Source organism: Tympanuchus pallidicinctus, unplaced genomic scaffold (assembly GCF_026119805.1).
Source record: "Tympanuchus pallidicinctus isolate F22 unplaced genomic scaffold, pur_lepc_1.0 scaffold5, whole genome shotgun sequence".
NCBI lineage: Eukaryota > Metazoa > Chordata > Aves > Galliformes > Phasianidae > Tympanuchus > Tympanuchus pallidicinctus.
The window spans coordinates 35,917,864-35,940,463 of NW_026294769.1; the positions used below are offsets into that span (position 1 = coordinate 35,917,864).

At 42.5% G+C, this 22,600-nt stretch overlaps 2 protein-coding genes and 4 non-coding genes across 7 annotated transcripts in view; 2 read left to right on the top strand and 4 right to left on the bottom strand.

Moving 5' to 3' along the window:
* Positions 1 to 1,923, bottom strand: part of PRKDC (protein kinase, DNA-activated, catalytic subunit) — an 82,622-nt gene extending 80,699 nt beyond the window's left edge. Inside the window, exons 1-3 of one of the 2 annotated variants that reach the window (XM_052704559.1) lie at positions 1,607 to 1,923; positions 1,451 to 1,527; positions 1,280 to 1,372 (exon numbers count right to left, since the gene is read on the bottom strand). In XM_052704559.1, the coding sequence (XP_052560519.1) occupies positions 1,280 to 1,372; positions 1,451 to 1,527; positions 1,607 to 1,739 (303 nt within the window). In that variant the 5' untranslated portion in view covers positions 1,740 to 1,923. The remainder of the gene's footprint in view (positions 1 to 1,279; positions 1,373 to 1,450; positions 1,528 to 1,606) is intronic. The other variant, XM_052704558.1, reaches the window with a different exon arrangement.
* A 387-nt stretch (positions 1,924 to 2,310) lies between these two features.
* On the top strand, positions 2,311 to 13,658 carry MCM4 (minichromosome maintenance complex component 4). Its single transcript, XM_052704566.1, has 16 exons — positions 2,311 to 2,538; positions 2,611 to 2,766; positions 3,799 to 3,962; positions 4,041 to 4,133; positions 4,262 to 4,357; positions 4,469 to 4,564; positions 5,017 to 5,155; positions 5,565 to 5,785; positions 6,299 to 6,419; positions 8,281 to 8,540; positions 9,826 to 10,191; positions 10,497 to 10,624; positions 11,856 to 12,063; positions 12,391 to 12,619; positions 12,737 to 12,870; positions 13,213 to 13,658. Exons 1-16 carry the CDS (start codon positions 2,469 to 2,471, stop codon positions 13,303 to 13,305), a joined length of 2,574 nt encoding a protein of 857 aa, XP_052560526.1. The 5' UTR covers positions 2,311 to 2,468; the 3' UTR covers positions 13,306 to 13,658.
* Positions 13,659 to 15,018: 1,360 nt separating this feature from the next.
* On the bottom strand, positions 15,019 to 15,091 carry TRNAA-AGC (transfer RNA alanine (anticodon AGC)). Its single transcript has one exon. It is a non-coding gene; the product is annotated as a tRNA-Ala (tRNA).
* Positions 15,092 to 15,593: 502 nt separating this feature from the next.
* TRNAA-AGC (transfer RNA alanine (anticodon AGC)) lies at positions 15,594 to 15,666 on the bottom strand. The gene has a single exon. It is a non-coding gene; the product is annotated as a tRNA-Ala (tRNA).
* Positions 15,667 to 19,278: 3,612 nt separating this feature from the next.
* TRNAA-AGC (transfer RNA alanine (anticodon AGC)) lies at positions 19,279 to 19,351 on the top strand. Its single transcript has one exon. It is a non-coding gene; the product is annotated as a tRNA-Ala (tRNA).
* A 560-nt stretch (positions 19,352 to 19,911) lies between these two features.
* Positions 19,912 to 19,984, bottom strand: TRNAA-AGC (transfer RNA alanine (anticodon AGC)). The gene has a single exon. It is a non-coding gene; the product is annotated as a tRNA-Ala (tRNA).
* Positions 19,985 to 22,600: the final 2,616 nt, after the last annotated feature.

Below are 22,600 nucleotides of genomic sequence, written 5' to 3' on the forward strand. Positions count from 1 at the left end.
TTTTTTTTAAAGAGTTAAAACAACAAAGATAAGAATCTGAAAGCAATTCCAGAGACAATATCTGATACAAAGATATCAGCAAGCAAGAAAGGGCATTCTCTGGAACTAAAAGCACACACACCTCTACCCCCCCATTCCTCACAGCAAGCAGCTGCTAACTTGGTATCAGGAATCACACCATTACAGGCAAGCAGTTCTATGCAAAGCCACAGTGTGCAAGCTACCCTAAAATTAGAGATGGAATAGTTTCCACTAATTCCGGTGTACGTTGTGAGAACAGCAGCATTTCAGGAGAAACTTTAGAACTAACCACCAGAACAGGAGCATTTAAAAAGTCAGACACATATAAGCATACGCTTACATGTACTTATATGTACCCTCTCCTGTACTCAGCACTGGTGAGGCCACACTTTGAGTACTGCATTCAGTTTTGAACCCCTCAGCATAAGAAAGACATCAAGGCCTTGGAGTAAGTCCAGAGAAGGGCAATGGAACTAGTGAGGGGTCTGGAACATAAGTCTTATGGGGAGTGAATGAGGGAACTGGGATTGTTCAGTTTGGAGACGGGGTGGCAAGGTGGAGGTCAATCTCTTCTCATAAGTAATAGTGATGAGAAGTAATAGCCTCAAGTTGTGCCAGGGGAGGTTCAAGTTGGATATTAGGAACAATTCCTTCTCAGAAAGAGCGGTGAGGCAATGGCACAGGCTGCCCAGGGAGGAGGTGGAGTCACTATCCCTGGAGGTGTTCAAGAAACGTGGAGTTGTGGTGGGGATGGCTGACAGTTGGACTAGATGATCTTAGAGGTCTTCTGCAACCTTAACAATTCTATTTTTTACATAAATATATATATATGTATATTCTGTATATATAAATAATACAGAAAGCTTACAAAGAAACCATTCCACTCTGTGCTGTTGCACTGACCACGCCATGCAGCACCTGAGTTTCTCTCAGCACCAGCAGAGCACTTTGCAGGTAGGACAGCTGCTGTGAAGCCCACTGAGGGTATGGCAGGGGAGGGGAAGCTGAGAGTTAGGGAAAAGGTCTGCACCAGAGGGTGGTGGGCATGGCCCCAAGTACCAGAGTTCAAGGACAGCGTGGACAATGCTCTCAGACAATTGGTTTGGATTTTGCATGGTGTAGCACAGAGCCAGGATTTGGACCCGGTGATCGCTGTGAGTCCATTCCAGCACAGAAGATTCCGTGGCTCTATGCCCTAACCTGGACACAGTCCAAGCACATGGCAGAGGATCCTGGATAGCAGGTGCTGCTCACCCACCTTAAGGCTGCAGGCGTAAGGATGAACTCTCTCTCCAATCTTTTCCAAAAAGACGCAGAGAAACTTCAGCGCTTCTTCTCTGCATTCTCGAAACTGAAAGGGCAAAAGTTAAGAAGCTCTGACAGCGCACGGCTTGGCCGCGCCCGGCAGAGCAGCTCGGTGCCGACCTACCTCCTCCAAGCCGAGCGAGCGGCAGACGAAAGCCAGCAGGCCGCGCTCCGGGGCGAACACCAGGGAGACATGCAGCGCTGCAGGGGAACGGACAGACAGTCGGACCTCGGCTCCCCCAGCCGCCCTTCCCGCCCCACCCCCAGCCCCGGGCCGCACCCAGCGCGCCGCCGGCCGAGCAGGTGAGGCAGGCCTCTCCAAGGCCGCGCAGCAGCCCATAGCCGCGCATAGCATCGCCAGGCTGCAGACAGCCGTGCAGTTGCTGGAGGTACTCCTGCACGCCGCCCGCCATCCTGCTCAGTACGGACTGGGGGCCGGGAGGGGCCGCCCCTCGGACTGACCCAACGCTGCCAGGAGCGATGGGAGGGGGAAGGCCTCTATCGTATCCGGGTTGGCGCACTCTGAGGAAGGAAAACGGTGGGCAAACGCTGGGCGAATTATTCCAATAGGGCAAGGACGCGTGGAGAAGCGCAACGTAGGGTTTTTATCTCTCCGAAAAGTTGTCTGTAGTGACCAGCAAACATCACCCACCCGTCTTCATGCAGAATGGGCCGCTCCCCCCGGCCCGCCCACAGGACTCATTTTGCCGCGAAACTCGATCAACTGAGGGCGGTACCACTCCGCGCTGCGGGGGGATGCGCCATTCGACCCACGGCGATTAACGGTCCGTGGGACGGCGAGCGGTTCGCACCATGTTGCTGCCCGCACTGTGAGCCTTCGGGCAGGACAGCACCGCGATCCCGAAGGCCTGGTGGAATCAACTCCTTCCGCCTTCCCTTCTGCGGACCAAGCCCCCCCTTTCCCTATCAGGTGGGAGATCCCGCGTCCGCTGCGCGCACCCATTGGCCAGAAAGCCCGCGAGAGCGCTGCCACGTGATTCTGGCGGCGCGGGAGTTCTCCGGTCTGCGGAGTGTGGAGGTGCGCTATCGGTGCTGCGCGGGGGGTAGGGGGAGCGCCGCCATTTTGGGGTTCAGCCGCCGCCAGCGCTTCTCTCCCACGGTAGGACCGTTGTGGCAGCACTATGTCGTCTCCCGCCTCCACGCCCAGCCGCCGGCGCGGCAAGCGCGGGCGAGGCAGCAACCCGCCGACCCGTAAGTGCTGAGGGCTGGGGGGAGGCAGGAGAGAGGGGGCGAGTCCCTGACTGCGCCACTTATGTCCCGCAGCGCAAGACGCCCGCTCCCCTCCCTCGCAGAGGCGCCGCCCGGACGACTCCGCTTCCACCGGAGAGCTGCAGCCGCTGCCCACCTCCCCGCCCGCCGAGCAGAGCCCCCGAGCTCCCGACGCCCTCTTCTCCAGTCCACCGCAGTTCCGCCACTCGGGTGCGTTCCCTCCGTCGGTTGGAGCTGGGCAGTGGGAGGGGGCTTTGTACTCGTCAGTAGGGTGCCGTGTTGGTTTTAAAAGCTTTTTCTGCCTTTGCGATGTTGTTTGTGTTGTTCTGTAGCAGGATTACCTTGTAATTGTTAATTACATCACCCTGCTGCTAACGAAGCACTGAAAAATGTGTTTGTTTGGACTCAATGCTTAAGTATCAGTGTGCTTTGAAAACGCTGTCGTGCTTTAAAGTCAATTCCTACAGCTTGTGGATTTTCAGAAGAGATCAGAAGAGGGGGTGGCAGCAGGGCAAGGGGGTGATTGTCCACCTCTGCTCTGCCCTACTGAGGCTCCATCAGGAGTACTGGGTCTGGGTCTGGGGCACCCAGCAAAAAAAGGATGCTGAGCTGTTGGAGAGGATCCAGAGGCAGGCCACAGAGATGATCCAGAGGACTGAAGCACCTTTGCAAGCTTGAGAGTTGGGTTTGTTCAGGCAGGAGAAGGGTGTGGGGAGACTTCATTATGGCCTTCTAGAACTTGAGGGGAGCTTACAAGTGGGAGGGAGGCTGACTTTTTATGTAGCCTGATAGTGATAGGAGAAGAGAGAATGGCTTTAAACTAGAAGAGAGGAGACTTAGGTTAGATGTTAGGCAGAAATCCTTTACTGAGAGAGCAGTGAGGCACTGGCACAGCTGCCCAGAGGACCTGTGGGTGCCCCATCTCTGGAGGCTGTCCAGGCCAGGTTGGATGGGGCCCTGGGCAGCTGAGTTGGTGGGGGACAGCCCTGCCCATGGCAGGGGATGGGACTGGGTGAGCTTTAAGGTCTCTTTCAACCCAAGCCGTTCTCTACAAAGGAAGATGCTCAGCAGACATGTGACATCGCTGTTCTGGTGTTAGCAGAGCACTGGAGCTGATAGCCGTTGTTCATTTGATGGGTGCAGAGTTAGAAGAATGAATCGGAAATACCCAGGCAGAATTTTAGTCCCGCTTTCAGTGTAAAGCGACGGCATGGTAGCGCTGATGAAGCACTCTCTTTGCAGCTATTCCTCTGGATTTCGATATCAGCTCACCACTGACCTATGGCACACCTAGCTCCCGGGTGGAAGGCACCCCGCGCAGTGGTGTGCGGGGGACGCCCGTCAGGCAGCGACCCGACCTCGGCTCTGCCCGCAAGGCCAGACAGGTCGACCTACACTCAGATGGGGTAGGTGGACACTTCTGGTTTGTGTTCCATTCAGAGCAGCTTTCTGTATTTGTGTACATTTCATTTTTTTCTCTGCAGCAAGCTGAGGATCTAGCTGAGCAGTCCCTTGGACAAAGGCTTGTTATCTGGGGAACAGATGTTAATGTAGCCTCCTGCAAAGAAAAGTTCCAGGTAAGTTAGCAACGTTTTTTTTAAATGAAAAGCTAGTTTGTCTTGCACACATTAGTTGGACTTCATACAAACTAAGGGTGTGCACATCTCAATTGAATTCATTTTTTCCTGTCGTCCTTGACATCCAGAAATTTCTTCAGCGTTTCATTGATCCATTGGCAAAAGAGGATGAAGACATTGGCTTGGATCTCAACCAGCCACGCTATATGCAACGACTTGAAGAGGTACTTCTAACATAGCAAAATGACATATGTGTTTGGGTTTTGTTTGTTTTTTTTTTTTTATCCAGCCTTACTTGCTGTCAAGTTAATAATTTATTTTCAAATATCTTGCAGATTAATATGGTTGGGGAACCATTTCTGAATGTAAATTGTGACCATCTAAGAGCATTTGATGAAAATCTTTACAGGCAGCTCATCTGCTATCCTCAGGTGAAGTACTGCACTTGTTTACTGGCTATTAAATGACTTTTTCATCTTTCTGTTTATGAACGTTTTTGTTTAAATGCGGAGTTTTATTTTCTATGTTCAGTGTAATTACTTCTTCATTTTAATGTCTTATTTCATAGTAGTTAAAAGGTTTTAGATCTTGTGATAGGTGTCTCCTGCACATAAAATCAGCTGTTAGGCTGCATTGTACCGAGTGCTCCATCATTTCTTTTACAACAGTCAAATAAATAAATCTGATTTAACAGTAAGTTGCCTGTTATGTAGGAAAATGCCAACTGTGTGTTCTTTTTTCTTTATTTTTTTTGACATCTCTGGCTGATCAGCAGCACTTTAAAACTTATTATGCAGAAACATTCTGTTAGGCTTGTGGCTTGTTAGTGCATGGTGGGTTTTTTTCTGTTCTAAGCTTAACTGTTCCTACCAATTTAACGCAGGAAGTTATCCCAACGTTTGACATGGCTGCCAACGAGATCTTTTTTGATCGCTATCCTGATTCCATATTAGAACATCAAATTCAAGTACGGCCGTACAATGCACTGAAGACTAGGAATATGAGAAGCCTAAACCCTGAAGGTAAACTTCTAAATTGCCGTGTTAGAAAACAATCTAAAGGATTTACGTAAGTTTAATTGAATTCTAACACACAATTTATGTACAGACTACTTAAAACTGGACTTATGGTCCATCCATACCAACATCCTTCATTTTGCCTAAGTCTGTTTTGGAATTAAATGCTGTAGAGTCCAATTGAAAAACGTAATCTCTAAAGGAAGTCTATCTGTCATCAGCTACCTAGATTCTTACTTCTGTAAGAATAGAAGACTGTTTTGTATTACAACAATTTTTGCTTTGTCTATGACAAAACAGTGATATCTAACTGGATGTCCACTTTCCACTTAAAAACTAACGGGTTGTAGATCTTCCAATGTTATTTTAAATTTAAAGATTGTGATGTGATGACATAAGTATCTGTATTTTGTAGACATCGATCAACTTATCACCATCAGTGGTATGGTGATCAGGAGTTCCCAGCTAATTCCTGAGATGCAAGAAGCATTCTTTAAGTGCCAGGTGTGCGCATTCACCGCAAGAGTAGAAATTGACCGCGGCAGGATTGCTGAGCCATCAGTGTGCAAGAACTGTAACACAACGCACAGTATGGCTCTGATTCACAACAGATCCATGTTTTCTGACAAACAGATGGTATGTTGCGCTTTGATACTGGCTAAAGTGAAGTTTTTTTCCAGTTTTTGCTTTCTCTCTAATTTCATCAGCAGCATGAAAGTATACATATTAAGAAGGAAGGTTTTCAAAACTGAGAAATGTTTTTCTCCCTCCTCATATATGAAAGAATTTAGTGAGTGTAAAGCCCATACATGGGGGAAGAAATACACTGAAAGGATTCAATGAAATATATGTACATCTTAATGTTTCTTAATAGAACCCTCTTTACTCACAGTATGCCCACTTATATCTGGACTAGATGAGCCTTTTCTATTAGCAGCTTTTTAGCCATATCAATAATAATGAACAATTTTTGTTTTCACTGTTTTTTGTATTAATCAGTTTTTTTGTTTGGGAGGAATTGTTTTGTTCTTGATCAGGGTTCCTAATTGAAAATGATGTGGAAAGCTGTGATAATACAAGATCTTGTACGTTTTGTGTACAGTTTTCTTTTTTTTGACGTTAAACTTGGTTTTATTTGTTTTTTCCTAGATCAAACTGCAGGAATCCCCTGAAGATATGCCAGCCGGACAGACACCTCATACAGTTGCACTGTTTGCTCACAACGATCTTGTTGATAAAGTTCAACCAGGTGACAGAGTTAATGTCACAGGTAAAATTTACTTTGATTGTCTGCATCTTCCTTTTTAACTGAACTGTAGTAGTTTAATTCATGAGTTTAATCCATGAGTCCAATTGCTTGTCTGGCAATTGAACACTTCTTAGGGTAATATGCATATAACAAATGCTGTAAAGAAGTGTGTTCTGACTTGCATGTTACTACCTACGTTTGCTTGTTTGTAGCTTTGTATTTGTTATGAGAAAGGCTTCCTTCTTTCCAGGCGTTTGTGTGTCCCCCGCAGCTGTAATCTGTCATTTTCAGTCTTTTTTTGGGCATTTCAGATAATTGTGAGGCTTTGCTCAAAACTGTATTATCTAGGGAAATCAGAAAATGGATGGGAAACAATTCCAAAGACTTTCAGTGAGTCATTTCACAGTTCCAGATAGCATAGTTTTATGTGCTGTATGAGATGAACCTGCAGGAGTGAACTGTTATGAATGAGAATGTGCTTGATAGGACCTGATGGGATGCACCCACAAGTGCTGAAGGAGCTGGCCAGTGTATTTGCATCTCCATTCAGTTATCTTTGAAAGGCCATGGACACTGGGGAAGATTGCTTAGGGGCTGGATGTCACACCTATGGCAAGGAGGAGGACCTGGACAACTACAGGCCAATCAGCATCATCTTGTCCCTAAGGAAGGTATTTAATAAACCAGGTCACTGTTTAGCCATTCAGTGAGCACCTTCCTGGGATGCACATAGGGGTGTTGCCAGCAGCTCAAGGGAAGTGATCCCTTCTCCTCTGCTCATCAGTGGTAAGGATGCATTTGGAATGCTGGCTTTCCAATATACAAGAGACTTAGATACACTGGTATGAATCTGGTGAAGGGATGTGATTTTGAGAACTGAAGACTCTCGTATGAGGAAAGGTTGAGATGGCTGGGACTGTTAAGTCTGGAGAAGGGTCTGGGTACCTACTATGTACTTGTATGTGCTCAGTTATGAAGACAGAGAGAGAGATTCTTTGCAGTGGTGCTCAATGGTAACACATGAAGAAATGAGCACTTCTTTTTCCCTCCAGAAAATTCTAATAAAGCAAAAAGAGAAGGTGTTTTTTATTAATGCGTGGATGGTCAAGCCTTGGAGCAGGTTACCCAAAGAGGCTGTGGAGTCTCTACCCTTGGAGATTGTCAGAGGATGTCGCAGCTGTAGTCAGTCTCCTCTAGCTGATTCCAGTTTGAGACCCCAGCTAGACCAGACAATCTGCAGAGGTCCCTTCTGACCTTGACGATTCTGGATTCTGTGTTTCTGAGAATGCAGGTAAGAAGGAGGCAGCCTCTTAAGTAGTGTCTGCAGTCCGGAGAGCGATAACATAGAATAAATAGGTCTTGTGATATTTCAACTACATCTTAAATAAAGCAGCGCCTTAAAACAACTGTACTACCAGCCATTATAGATTAGATTATTATTATAAACCTGTTACTAAATTTCACATTTAATTAAAAGTTTAAGTGCTGGCTTCAGACTTTTTTTAGTGCCAGGACTTCCAAAGTCTTCCTTATTCTTTCAGTATTACTTAACCATTTTCATTGTTGAGAACACTTTTGACAGGAATGTTGAGCATAGCAAACAAGTGAAGGTGCAGACAAGCTAAGTGTGTTCCATCATCTTCCAGGTGACTTATTGGTAATGGGAAATCACAGAATCACAGAATTGTAGAGGTTGGAAGGGACCTCCAGGGATCATCGAGTCCAACCCCCCTGCCAAAGCAGGTTCCCTACACCAAATAAATAAACTGCTTAAAGTTGTTAGTTCATTTTGAAGAGCTTTACTTTGCAAAGGAAAAACAAAGATACCAGTTTGAGAGTTAATGTGTTTCTTTTATCTAATGCTGTCATGAATTGTATTTAGGTATCTACAGGGCAGTCCCAATTCGAGTTAATCCCAGGGTCAGCGTTGTAAAATCTGTCTATAAAACCCACATTGATGTCATACATTATCGCAAGACTGATTCAAAACGCCTGCATGGTGTTGATGAGGAAACGGAGCAAAAAATGTTTACAGAGGAACGTGTGGCACTTCTAAAAGAGCTATCTACCAAAGCAGACATATATGAGAGACTTTCTTCAGCACTGGCCCCAAGCATCTATGAGCATGAAGATATTAAAAAGGTAAAATGAATTCCATATTTTGCTTGTAAAACATTTCTGAAGTGCAAGTACACGTAATTATTTGCTATAGAAATGAGACTTCAAAATGTTGAACCAAAAAAAAAAAAAAAAGCAACCAAAACAATCCTGGATCTCAAGCAGTCTTAAAATTCTGAACTTGTCAGGATAGAGTTGGTTGTTATTGCTTTCAGGATGCAATCCAAGGGAAGATGTTGAAAAGGTAGGAAGACAGCAGAACTGGGAAAACAAACCACAGTCAATAGTGTGTCTCAAGGTATAATAAGGGACTGCAACAAGCCTCTTTAAACTAATTCTTCATAGACCTGTGCATTATCAGAGTTTATGGGCTGCTGAGATGGCAAGCTGTTTAAATTCAAGGCAACAGTTTTCTCCTGAAATGGGCATACCATCTTCTCAATTTTTTGTTACCTCCTTATAAAAGTAATACAGTGTATCAGGTGTATGCAGCTAGGTATAATTGAGGAAAGCTAGGGAACCTTCACTGAGGGACACTGTTCACAGCAACATTCCAGGCTTTTCTTTAATACCTGCAAATGCCTGAGAACTAATATGAATGAGTTGTTCCATGCCTTTACTGTAAGGTTTCTGTGCTGAAAGAAATTTCAATAATTCTAGCTTACTCATAAGCTTAGAAGCCTGTGTTTATACTAAAAATTACAGTACTTTTACAGTGTTACATACTAGTTGCTTTTGTTTCCTTGCTAATGCTGCAGTTGTAGACTTTCTTTGGGAAGTAGAAAGTACTGGCAAATTCCAAATAAATAAAAGCCTTAAACACTTAATTTATGTGCGTCTAAAGAACTTCGTGTTATTTTCTGAATATTTTTTTCTTTTTTCTTAAAAGGAAATGCTTGATTTTTTTTTTTGTCTTGAATAAAAAGCTGATACCACAATTTTTAATTTATTTATTCATTTTGATGCTACAGAAGCGGTAACAATACTGTGGTCCCAGATTAAGTATAGCCTCAACATAAGGACTAATCTGTTCTGGCCTTCCAGTTATCTGCAGAATTGGCTACTGAAATTGGAAGCTGTGTTGTCCCTAACAATATAATTGTATATTTGTAATTAACTTGAAGATATCTATAAAGGAAGAACCCTTTTTTTTTTTTACAATGAAAGCTTTCTTTCCTATCAGTTATTTTTAGCTGTTTCAGTTCAAAATATGGTTGAATGCAACAGTTCAGTTGTCTCTGTTAACTGTGCAGGAGCTGATAGTCAGACTTTAAAGAGCATGTTTGCTTTTTTTTTTTTTCTTTTACAGGGCATTCTACTTCAGCTCTTTGGAGGATCAAGAAAGGATTTCACTCACACAGGAAGAGGCAACTTCCGTGCAGAGATCAACATTCTTCTCTGCGGTGATCCTGGCACTAGTAAATCCCAGCTGCTCCAGTATGTGTACAACCTGGTTCCTCGAGGCCAGTATACCTCTGGGAAAGGCTCAAGTGCAGTTGGTCTTACTGCATATGTGATGAAGGATCCAGAAACTCGGCAGCTGGTTCTTCAGACGGGCGCTTTAGTACTCAGTGATAATGGAATCTGCTGCATTGATGAGTTTGATAAAATGAATGAAAGCACAAGATCAGTACTTCATGAAGTAATGGAACAACAGACTCTGTCCATTGCAAAGGTTGGTGTCTGCTTAAGTCCAAGTTCTTTGTTCTGAGCATCAACTCGGGGCAGATGAAACCAAAAAGTTACCAGAATCAGGGTTCGTTCTTTCCTAATGTTGTCAGTGGATCAATCCTAAATTATGTAACATCTTGTTCTTATGTACACATGGCGATCCTTGCATAAAATGTATTATTTCCAGATGCCTTTCTTCTTGCTTTACTCTAGAAGGCTTCTGCAATGAATTTTATTATTATGAAACCCATTAAATAACACTGATCTTATGAAGGTTTTGAATCCAGAAATGCTTTTTCATTTTAACAGGCTGGAATCATTTGTCAACTGAATGCTCGTACATCTATTCTAGCAGCAGCTAACCCTGTAGAATCACAATGGAATCCAAAAAAGACTACTATTGAAAACATCCAGCTTCCTCACACGCTGTTATCGAGGTACTGAACACCTCCTCGCATGTCTCTTTTTTTTTTTTTACCTGTTGTGAAAAAGATTCAGTATGGCAACATCAGAATTGCAGCTTCTGCATGAGTGGAGAACTGCCTTTTAGCATACTTATCTTGAACAGAAGATCTGATGAAATCTGTAGATCTTTTTGTTTTTGTTGTGTTCTTTCGTTGGCTTTTTTTTCCTTCCCCCTGTATTAGGATTATCCTCTGGAGGAGTTACCCTGAACCTTACTGTAGTTGGTAACTTGAACAGAAACCCAGCATGATTTTCACAACCTTGTATAAGTTTTAAGTGAAACACTGATGATTAGGAAACTTGCACTGGATGTGGTGGACTCTGAAGTTCTGTGCCTGCTTGTTTTCATCCTGTGAAATTCAGTCAGGAAGGGGGCAGAGGTAGCCTTGGACAGTAGCTGTTAAAAAGCATTTAGCATTTGCTAATGTAAAATTAAACTACGTACTGTAATTGTGAGGGATTCCTATTCTAATTTAAAGTGTGTGGATGGTATGCTGGATATTCTGAGAACACCATTTATAGTCTAGAATTCAATGAAAGGCCACTGACAGTAACAGGTAAGTGTCTTAGTTGGGATATACTGAAGGAAACTAGGTTTGAGCATGTCTCGTTTCTGCCATTTATTGGATTTAAGCTATTGAAAACATATGACTGGCGAGCTAGGAAATTATTATTTGCAGTTATCTACGATGTTACCTACTGTTCGTGAAATTATTATGAAACTTTTTTTCTTTTTAAATTCAGGTTTAAGCTCCAGATAGTTTGTATTTGTTTTAAATGCACATACATCTATATGCATGTAGTGAATAGCTATGCACACTGATTGCTCTGACTTCCAGGGCTGTAGCTCTTACAGTAAGTTTGTCCTTTGTTATTTGTTTAAAACCCCCAAATAAAATAGACTGTCAGCCTTGAACTGAATTCCACAGAATGTATCTTGTCTTCAAACTGCTTATGTTGAAAGCAAATCTTAACTGATCTGAGGGTTGGACTCAGTCTCTCCAGGACTCTTCCACCAACTGCAGTTCTGTAATGTTTTGCATTTGAAAGAGTTTGAAGAAAAAATACTCTTTCAGTTTAAAGAGCACCTTCCATTTACAGTAGCATCTCCTGATTCTAATTGTGAAGTGAAAAGCCATAAAAGAAGTGACTCTAAATTGCAGGAAAGTATACGTGCTGATACTTGATTCTTATCCCATTCAGATTTGACTTGATCTTTTTAATGTTGGACCCACGTGATGAAGCCTATGACAGACGCCTTGCTCGCCACTTAGTTTCACTGTACTACCAAAGTGAAGAAAGGCTGGAGGAGGAGTACATGGACATGGCAGTACTGAGGGATTACATTGCCTTCGCTCGTGGTTATATAAATCCCAGGTTAAGTGAGGAAGCAAGCCAAGCCCTTATTGAGGTAAAGTAATTGCTGTTGAGAATGTTCCAAGTCTTTGCTGACTTCTCAAAATGGGCAAAATGCTCAACTATTTCTGTTTCCTACCTATCAAAAACCTCTAAAAATCACAAGCTTTTAAAAAGAAAGAGGGAAGTACTATGAAAGTAATTCTGTACTGTAATCCTTAAGTTGCTTTTTGAAGCATTGTCTTGATTTTTATCATGTTTGAAGCATGTGGCTTTCCAGAGTTGCTGGTAGTCAGGGATAACAAACAAGGGATAAAAGAAACTTGTAAATTAGGGCAGTAATGGGATTTCCTGCAATAGTTAATGCCTGCCTTGTTTTCAGGCATACGTGGACATGAGGAAGATTGGAAGTGGCAGGGGAATGGTTTCTGCATATCCTCGACAACTCGAGTCTCTGATCCGGCTGGCAGAAGCCCATGCTAAAGTACGCTTTTCTGAGAAAGTTGAAACCATTGATGTAGAAGAAGCAAAACGCCTCCATCGGGAAGCTCTGAAGCAGTCTGCTACTGACCCAAGGACTGGCATTGTGGACATATCCATCCTCACTACAGGTTTGTTTTTTGTAGGGATAAAACTAAGATGTTCTGGGGCTTTTGTCACTTTTTAAATGTAACTTAACCTGTCCTCTGTAACTTAGTACTACAAGGTGATTATTTTCTTGTTATAAGGAATGAGCGCAACTGCACGTAAGCGGAAAGAGGAGTTGGCTCAAGCCTTGAAGAAGCTTATCCAGTCAAAGGGTAAAACACCAGCTTTGAAGTATCAGCAGCTTTTTGAAGATCTCCGAGCACAGTCTGACACAGTAAGCTTTCTGCTTTTTTTTTTTTTTTTTTCTTTTTTTACAGTCTCATTAATATAAAAGCATAGCATTTTTACAAATCAGTATAAACTCTTCCTCAAATCACATTGTTAATTTGACTGGAAAGCCAGTTCCACTGCGTAAGCTTTGATTTCTGAATCTTTGTCACTTCAGAAGACAAGAAAAACAACTTGGCTACAGGGTTCTGGGCCAGATTTAAATTGCAGAACGTATTCAAATTTATGGGGAAGGAACCTTGATAAGAGAAGTGATAGGAAGTAAAGTATTTTGGTTGGTTTTGTTTGTTTCCCTCCATCTTTACTTGATTTTTCTCTTCTCTTTTAGGCTGTCACTAAAGAGATGTTTGAGGAAGCACTTCGTGCCTTGGCTGATGATGACTTCTTGACTGTGACTGGAAAAACTGTTAGATTGCTGTAAGTTAGTCCTTCCTTGCCAGCCAGCTGTGGCTTTTACTTCGTCTTCTGTACAATGCTGCCAGCTTGGAAGATCTTCCAAGTTTTGGGACTATCATTTGCTGTAAGTGCCACTTAATCTCTTGTGCTGATAGAGTAGTAACCATTGTGAAGGTCTAAAATGCTTTGAGTAATGCTATTTACATTTGAGAAAATGTAATTACTAGTGTTTTATTGCTGTGTTTTTATGTTTTGTAGAACATGCTAATATCACTGTATGCATTTCCAATGGAATTGTAAAAATTCATCATAAATTACTGATGAATGCAGTTGGACTTTGCTGTTATCTGTAATAAAGTTATTTGATTTAAAAGCCTACATGCATATCTTGTGATAAACCGTTTTCAATCTAGAATTTCTGATTGCTGCTAGAAAGCTTTGAGAGCATGAAAGTTAGTGGGGGGAGGGGTTTTGTCTTTTTTTTTTTTTTAATCTAACTTATGTACTTTTGTGTTAGTATCCACAAGATTAAAAGAAAAAGACAGGTATCTTCTACTTGAAAGTGAAGTTTCTTAATGTAATCTTAATGATGACTGGCTAAATTAATAGAACAAGGCATTACAATAAGGGATAGGTAAGTCCTGAAAGAACAAGGTTACAGTATTGCGTGGCTGGAGAATCTTCTGTTTTGGCTGGGTAGATATATATGCCTTCAGCCACTGCATTTGAATCACTGCTACAGTTTAAACAGCTGAACTAACAGAGTTGTCTAATTCACTTCAGTGCAAAGAACACTGTGCTCATCTCAACTGCTTGCTTAACAATTTCAGGCAAAGAGGGTGTCACAATCAGTGTTCTGAAGTCAAGCCCCCCATATTTATAGCAGTTTCCTGGACATCATAAGGCCATGACCCTCCAACCCTAAGAATGTCCCAGGACAATGAAAACATGGCTGTGCTGGGTGAGGGGAGGCTAGGGCCTGAGAGTTGCCCTCCTTGTCACCTGTGGGAGTCTGTGGGGTGCCATTTTAAGGCCATTTCTCTGTAATGCTTTCACTGTCGATTCCAATAAAGATCTGGAAATTATATTAAGTAAATGCATGGACAATGCTTAGCTGAAAGGAAGGAAGGAATTCAGTTTTACTACGATACTTGGCACTAGTGAGACCTCACCTCGAGTACAGTGTTCCGTTTTGGACATCTCAATACAGAAGGGACATAGAGGTGCTGGAGGAGGTCCAAAGAAGGGCAACAAGGCTTGTGAAGGACTTGGAGAATATGCCCTGTAAGGACTGACTGAAGGAACTGGGGATATTTAGTATGGGGAAGAGGAGGCTGGGGGCAGATCTTATTGCTCTCTTCAAACGCCTGAAAGTTGACAGCAGCAAGAGCGGGTGACAGGATGAGGCGTCAAGTTGCACCAGGGTAAGTTTAAGTTAGATATCAGGAAAAACTTCTTTTAACACCTAGAGAGGGTTGTTAAGCACTGGAATAGGCTCCTAGGGAGGTGGTTCAGTCACCATCCCTGGATGTGTTTAAAAACCATTTGGATGTGGTGCTCAGGGACACAATTTGGCAGGGGTTGTTAGAATTTGGGTAGTATGGCTGGGCTGTGGTTGGACTTGATCTTTAAGGTCTTTTCCAACCTGAACAATTCTATGATGAAAACAAAACTAATGTTTCACCAAAATAGTGCCATCTTTTTAGTAGCTTCTAATTCTTAATGCTTAGCAAAACACTGGAGAATGCGGGCATCGATCCCGCTACCTCTCGCATGCTAAGCGAGCGCTCTACCATTTGAGCTAATTCCCCCCTTTTCACCATTAATAGAGATGATAAAGCTCCCAGGTTCACACTATATAATCTGCAGATTTTAAGTGGATGTATTTTTCATTTCTCTCTTGCACTTGTCTCTCTTTGTAAATGAAAACACATTCAACTTCAGTTTTTAAAACAGTGTTTGTAATATTTCATTTTTCATTTCTTATCAGTTCATTTGGAAATAAGATGAAATAAATGTGTTTTCCAGGTGTAAAAAATATTTTTTAAAAGTTTATTACTTGGAATTCTTAGGACGTATTAATTCTGACATTTGATTCTTCCTTTCTCTTCTCCTTGCGATGCGTCAGTCTCTACTTATATATATTTTCTATAAATATGCAAAATTATTTAAATGTAGTCAAACACAGGGTAGCACTTGAGAAATGAAACATGAGCATCTAAAAAGTAACAGTTTGTCTCACAAAATTCCACATCAATACATGAAAACACAATTCGTAGTTAATGGTGTGTTCTACTACAAGCAAAACAACACTGGAGAATGCGGGCATCGATCCCGCTACCTCTCGCATGCTAAGCGAGCGCTCTACCATTTGAGCTAATTCCCCTCCCATGGCCCTAATTTACCCTCTAATCACAGATTTTAGTAACTACAAACACAACATTTCCTTCAGAGACTGCCCCTTTATGCCTGGCAGTAACCCAAAGCCAGCCATTCGGAACGCCTATGACCACTTGACCTTGAGCTTGTCTGTTTTTTCCTTCCTCAAAGATAGCAGGGATAATTAAGCAAGCATAACACAAAAGAATAATAAAAAAAAAAAAAACAAACTTTGGGGCAAGTTTCTCCAACAAGCTCTCCTCCCATGAAATGTGGAGGGGGAAGAGAAGTAAAGATGATATTCCTTAGAATAACTAACACCTTACTAACCTAGAATTAATCATAGAATCACAAGGTTGGAAATGACCTATAAGATGATCTAATCCAACCGTCTCCTCATCATTGCCACCACAAGCACTAAACCATATCATGCAGCATGTCATCCAGATGCCTCTTGAACACTGCCAGGGACAGCGACTCCACCACCTCTCTGGGCAGCCATTCCAGTGCCTGACCACTCTCTGAGAGAAAAAGTTCTTCCTTATGTCTAATCTAAACCTCCTCTGATACAACTTGTGGCCATTACCCTGTGTCCTGCTTGTTGCCTGGGAGAAGAGGCCAAATAGAATAGTTTGGGTTGGAAGATACCTTTAAGATCCTTTAGCTCCAGCTCTCCTGCTATAGGCAGGGACGCCTCCCTTTGGACTAGGTTGCTCAAAGCCCCATCCAGCCTTGCCTTGAACATCTCCAGGGAGGGGACATCCACAGCCTCTCTGGACAACATCTTCCAGTGTCTCACCACCCTCACAGTAATTAATTTCTTCCTGATATCTAGTCAAAATCTACCCTTTTCAAGTTTAAAACCATTTCCCCTGATCCTATCACAAAAAAGAATACATTCCATATCAATGGCTGTTGTCGGCAACTGCGAGACTGCGAGACCCCCCAGCAGGATGTGACGCGTTAGGCCCTCTCCCTGCTCTATGATTGATGGGTGGTATGTGCCTTTAGGGGCGTAGACGAAGCACATAGGCTATATAAGCTAGTGTATACGTGTAATAAACGCCATTTGCTGCTCATCACATTGGTGTCACCTCAGTAATTGGCCAAGCTGCAGTCTCCAGGGGGAACGGAACGGGCGCTTACTGCAACAAATGGCTCAACATCAATGTTTGGGTCAGTAGTATTAGAGCATATTTAAACACGTAAAACATGTGAAACAGTTATTATGATGGGAAACTACTGAAAACATCACTGCGCCCTGCAGGAAGTGTTTAATATGTTCATACTTCCAAGTATAGCAGAACACTAATGAAATATTAATGAGACCTACCACTGTGATAACAGTTCTACCCACAGTAACAACAAAACACACTTATTTTTGCTTCACTCAACAGTAGATGCTCTATTTACTCTGTAAGTTGTCGCTTACAGTAAGAGCAGGGTTGGTCTCTTCTTGGTGGTGACAGTATGAGGGGATGTGGCGCTCAGGGACACAATCTACAGGCGGACTGTTAGACTTAGGGTACTATGGTTAGGTTGCGGTTGGATTCAATGATCTTTAAGATCTTTTCTAACCTGAGCAATTCTATGATTCTATATAGGGGTTGTTACAGTTATTGATTACCTCCTGCTGTTTGAGGAAGTTTTCTATCATGCTTATCACCGCATCAATTCTCACACCACGTCAGTGAAATTTTTCTTTTCATCTGGATATGCATAAGTATGTAAATGAAAATATTCTCCAGACAAAAAACAAAAACAAAAAAAAAAACAAAAAAAAAAAACCAACCCACACGAAAACTTCCCTAGAGAGACATTGTAGAAATTAGGCAAACAGATAGCAACCTTTCAAACTGATGTGATTTATTCTTCTTTGATGAGGGAAGTAAACTCACAGACAGTGCAACAGAGCAGCTCAAAGTTAATCCAAAACTTGCATTTGCCCTGACAGGCCCTAAGAAGCTCATCTAGAAAGCAAAAGTAAAATCTGGTAATGTGAGCTTGTAGAAGTTTACTAAGCATACTGCAAAGGAAGACATGATTTAGAATTCAATATGCATTATCTACATAAGCAGATTTTGTATTGTATTTTACCTCCACAGCCTCTCATAGAATGGCTTGGTCTGGAAGGGACATGAAAGATCACACAGATTCCCATCCAACCTGGCCTTGACAATCCCCAGGGATGGGGCACCCACAGCTTCTCTGGGCAGCTGTGCCAGCAGCACCTTGCCACCCTCTGAGTAAACAATTTCCTCCTGACTTGTAAACCTCCCCTCTTTTCATTTTCTAAATAATTCATCAATAAATTTGACAGTGGGCCACACCTGTCTTACTGTATTTCTGGAAAGTTCCTAGTGACTCCATACATTCAAGACACAATACCATTTTAACTAAATCATCAAAATAAATACAAAAAGGTAGACATCTGTGGAACATAAATCAGGATGATTATGACACCAAGAGGACATCATAAGGTCCAACGAATCCATCTCTAAGATCTTGCACATGGGACACAGCAACCCTATCAGTACACGCTGGGGGATGCAAGGATGGAGCATAGCCCTGTTGAGAAGGATCTGGGGTTACTGGTAGATGGCAAGCTGGACATGAACCAGCAATGTGCCCTCACAGCCTAGAAAACCAACCATATCACAGACAGTATTAGAGATGTGTGGCCAGCAGGGCAAGGGAGATGATCCTGTCCCTGTGGATGAGGCCTCAGTTGGAGTACTGTATCTAGATATGGAGCCCTCAGTACAGGAGAGACATGGAACTGTTGCAGTGTATCCAGAGAAGGGCCATACAAATAATCCAAGGAATGGAATACCTCCCTATGTGGACAGCCAGAGAGCTGGGCTTGTTCAGCCTGGAGAACGATCTGGGAAGACCTGAGAGCAGCATTTCAGTATCTAAAGGAGGGCTATAAGAAGGAAAAGGACAAGCTCTTTAGCAGGATCTGTTGTCATATAACAAGGGGAAATGGTTTCAAACTAAAGGACAAGAGGTTTAGATTGGATGTAAGGAAGAAGTTTTCTACAACAGCAGTAGTGAGGCGCTGACGCAAGTTACCCAGAGAGGTGGTGGTTGCCCTGTACCCAGAGACACTCCAGGTTAAACTGGATGGGGCTCTGAGCAACCTGATCTAGCTGTAAGCGTCCTTGTACTCTGTAGGGGAGTAGAACTGAATGACCTTCAAGGGTCTCTTCTAACTCGAAGTATTCTATAATTCCATAATACAAATGAACACTTTATTTTCCACAAACTGTGGTAAGAATAAACATCTTAAATGTTGTATTTATTGTTTACATACAACTTCTTAGAATATTAGCAGAAAAGAAAAGAATGTAACTTGAAAACCATACAAAAGAAAAATGACATTGCCATTCAGTAACTGCTGATAGCATACCTCTAGACTTGCAAGTTATCTGGTATTTGCATTGTAACGAGTTTTAAAAAAAAAAGTTTTTTTTTTTTTAAAAAAAACAACACCTCATTTCAACAAAAGCTCTAGTGGAGTCTTTGCATAAGGAAGTATGCTAACAGAAGGGAGCAATTACAGCAGGCACGCTGTGACTCAGCACCAGTACACGTACCCCACAACAACCATCGCAACGGGGAATTAGCTCAAATGGTAGAGCGCTCGCTTAGCATGCGAGAGGTAGCGGGATCGATGCCCGCATTCTCCAGTGTTTTGAAAACGCTGCTGTATATGTATCACCACGTAAGATTTTCTTCCACCAGATCTTCAAGTTTGTGAAAGAAAATAATTTAAGGCACCCTTTCATGAGGCAAGCAGAACAGCAGAAAATCTCAGTGCAGAAGGCACTTACTTTACTCTGCAAAAAAGCATTTATTCACAGAAGAATTTCATACTCGTCCTGTTTTGTCCACTGAAACCATTGACACTGTTCACATGCTCCCTAAACTGGATTTATTTTAATCCTCATAAAACCACTTTGGAAAAATGCATCTAAACTCTAAAAAGCCCTACAATGTAAAGGCATATTTATAAAGCCAAAATCAGAAACAGCAGCAGCGTCAGCCAGCGTGCTTTTGTTTTTCGTTCTTCAAAGCCCGTTCTACAAATCGAACAACAGAGATCGATTTCTTTTTTGTGCAGGCAGCAATCACAACTTTAGAGAGAGAAAAAAAAAAAGTTAGCATTGTCTTCCGCAAAGAAAAAAATACAACTGGTAACTGAAAAAACGGCATAGAGATGACAACGGAGATAAAAGCAAACAGCAAGTGGAGAATGCGGGCATCGATCCCGCTACCTCTCGCATGCTAAGCGAGCGCTCTACCATTTGAGCTAATTCCCCGTGCCAGCAGGGGGGTCCAGAGCACTGTCCATCGGGACCAGATGCGCTGTCACTGATGACTCACGAGGCATTTCCTCAAGATTTAATGCACCACCTGTTCAGCCCTTCCCTTTTCTCTCCTTCTGCTCAGTATCCATCGCAGTACCTACAATTGCTGAATAGCATCCCATACAAGATGGGAATCACACAGTGATTCTGGGAATTTTCATTAGTCATTCAATCCATATGTTTTTTAACCTCTCCTAACACTGCCTAGACTTGAGCACTCCCTGCAACACATACTTTGTACTGCTAGAATCTAGGCTCCATAATGGACAAGAATATAGGATTGCAATCTAATTCTACACTGACCCTTTCTGCTCTTCCCTGAGCATTCCCTCTGCATCACAGAATAGCAGTGGTTAGAAGGGACGTCTAGAGATCAAATCCACCCCCCCACGCTGTAATCCCTACAGTAGGTTGCACAGGTAGGCATCCAGTGTCTTAAACATCTCCAAACAAGAAGACTCCAATTGTCTATTTCTTTTACAGGCTTCATGTATGTCTGCCAGGCAACCTTAAGACAAAATATCATTTTCATGCTCTTTTGTGCTTTTTCAAAGTCTTTTTACTGGACATTTTAACATTTAATGCATATTTATGATCTCATTTTCCTTATTCATACATAGTCTTTAACATTCTGAAGAATGACATTTTACCTTTCACAGCACACCTGTACCCTGCTGATCAATCACAAAATTTCTTATCCTGTTTTCTTCTTCCAGTCCCTCTTGAATAGAAATTTGTTCTCGAATTTAGAGAAAACCTTTTTGCAATGGCTTCAATTTCCCTAACACACATTTTAACAAATCTGGTTTCTCCTTTAAATTTCATCTGAAAAGATCAGCTGAGCACTAAGAGTCCAGGACATGTTCTGTACTACTTTATCTGAGAGGATTATATCTAACAGAGAGTGACAGTATACTTTTTACTGAATGAATTAACCAATAAAAGAAATACTGGTCCTATATTGAAAATAATTTAAAAACAATTCTCTACTTTATGAAACCTTCTATTTAATGCCAGCCTGGCTTAATTTCCTTCACTGGTACTACAGCAGAAGACTAGGCTGCTCTGGAGCAAGAGAATTGGAGCTCAACCTTTAGTAAGACTGCAAAGCAGCACAAATATCCCTAAGTTTGCTCCCATTTCACACAGTCAGTGTCCAACAGCATCTACTGTCCAAGTCCGATTTAAACAGAAATACAGCAGAGAATGCTGCTTCCAGTAACACCCTGCCTATAAACATGGTTTCTGTGTTCTCCAATGAGAAAATGGCAGGCTAGACTTCAACTACACCTTACATACCATGGTTCTGTACTATCACAAAACCATGCCTCTCAGGTTCAAACAAAAAGGTTGCCAGTGTTCACAGTTTCATTCTATTTGCCACATTCCCACATGAAAAACACATTTAGCAACTACTTCACCACACAAAAGTGCAACAGGATTTATGGAAGAATACAACACACACTGACCTTTATGGCTCCTGCTCAGTTTGCTTCCAAATCACCTACAGGGTATTTCTGACCTCACAAACAGGGACTGCAGACTGCATGGCCTAACACCCTAACCTGCTGCTTGATACATCAGTCAGAGACAAAAAATGTATTAGTATTCCTGTATCTTGAGCTCCCTCCTGTGGATTTTACAAAGGAATAGAACTACGTACTTCCCAGTATATGAGAATTTCTCTAGATTAATAAAATAGTTTTAAGCAGAATGATATCATCCAACTGAACAAAAGAGAAAAAGTCCCAAGGAACTAGATCAGTAAATGATCAGAACAAAGATCAGAGGCTGTAAGACACACAAAAGTCACTGCTGATCAGCATTAGCAGCTAATTACTTAGGTACACATGAAAACGCAAGAACTTATCTTTGGTCAATTTACATGCCACTGAACATTCTGTTTTAAAATTAAAACAGATAAACCAGAGCTATCAGCAGAAAAGATGCATTCACAGATGAAGCTATCCATACTCAAAACACAGGTGTCTGACACAAAAACATCACAACCAATCTTGAAATAAAAGGCAGTCAGCTTAAGATAGCACTAAACTCAATGAGTTCTTCAACCCACCCTGCTCCCGATTCAATCCTTCCACTTCTTGTTCTCAGTGATACAATGAGTAACCGTTGTCTGAGTGGCATCAGAAGGGAGTGCAAACTACAACTATTCCATTTTTAGTAATACAGTGTAATATTGGCATCATAGCAGGCATTGGAAGCAATCCCAGTAAGACTGAGGTCCACGGCACAGCAGTACCACAGCACAAAGAGCCACACAAGAGATTACTCCACCCCCCCACCCCCCCCAGCGGTGCCCCAACAGAGCTCTGAGGGCCGCGTCTCTTCTTTACAGCCTATGCCCCAGAACCTGCAAAACACAAACTCACACTAACACCGCGACCAGACGACCTAACAGCACAAAAAGACAGCAGAAAAAACCCTACACCTGCTCTCCTTCGAGGGCCTCCCAGGCTGACACCAACCAGTCCACAGCAACTCCAAGGACTCTCCTCCTCCCACTCTCATGGAGGAACAGAGCTCCGCCCAATGCTGGAATCTTCTGTG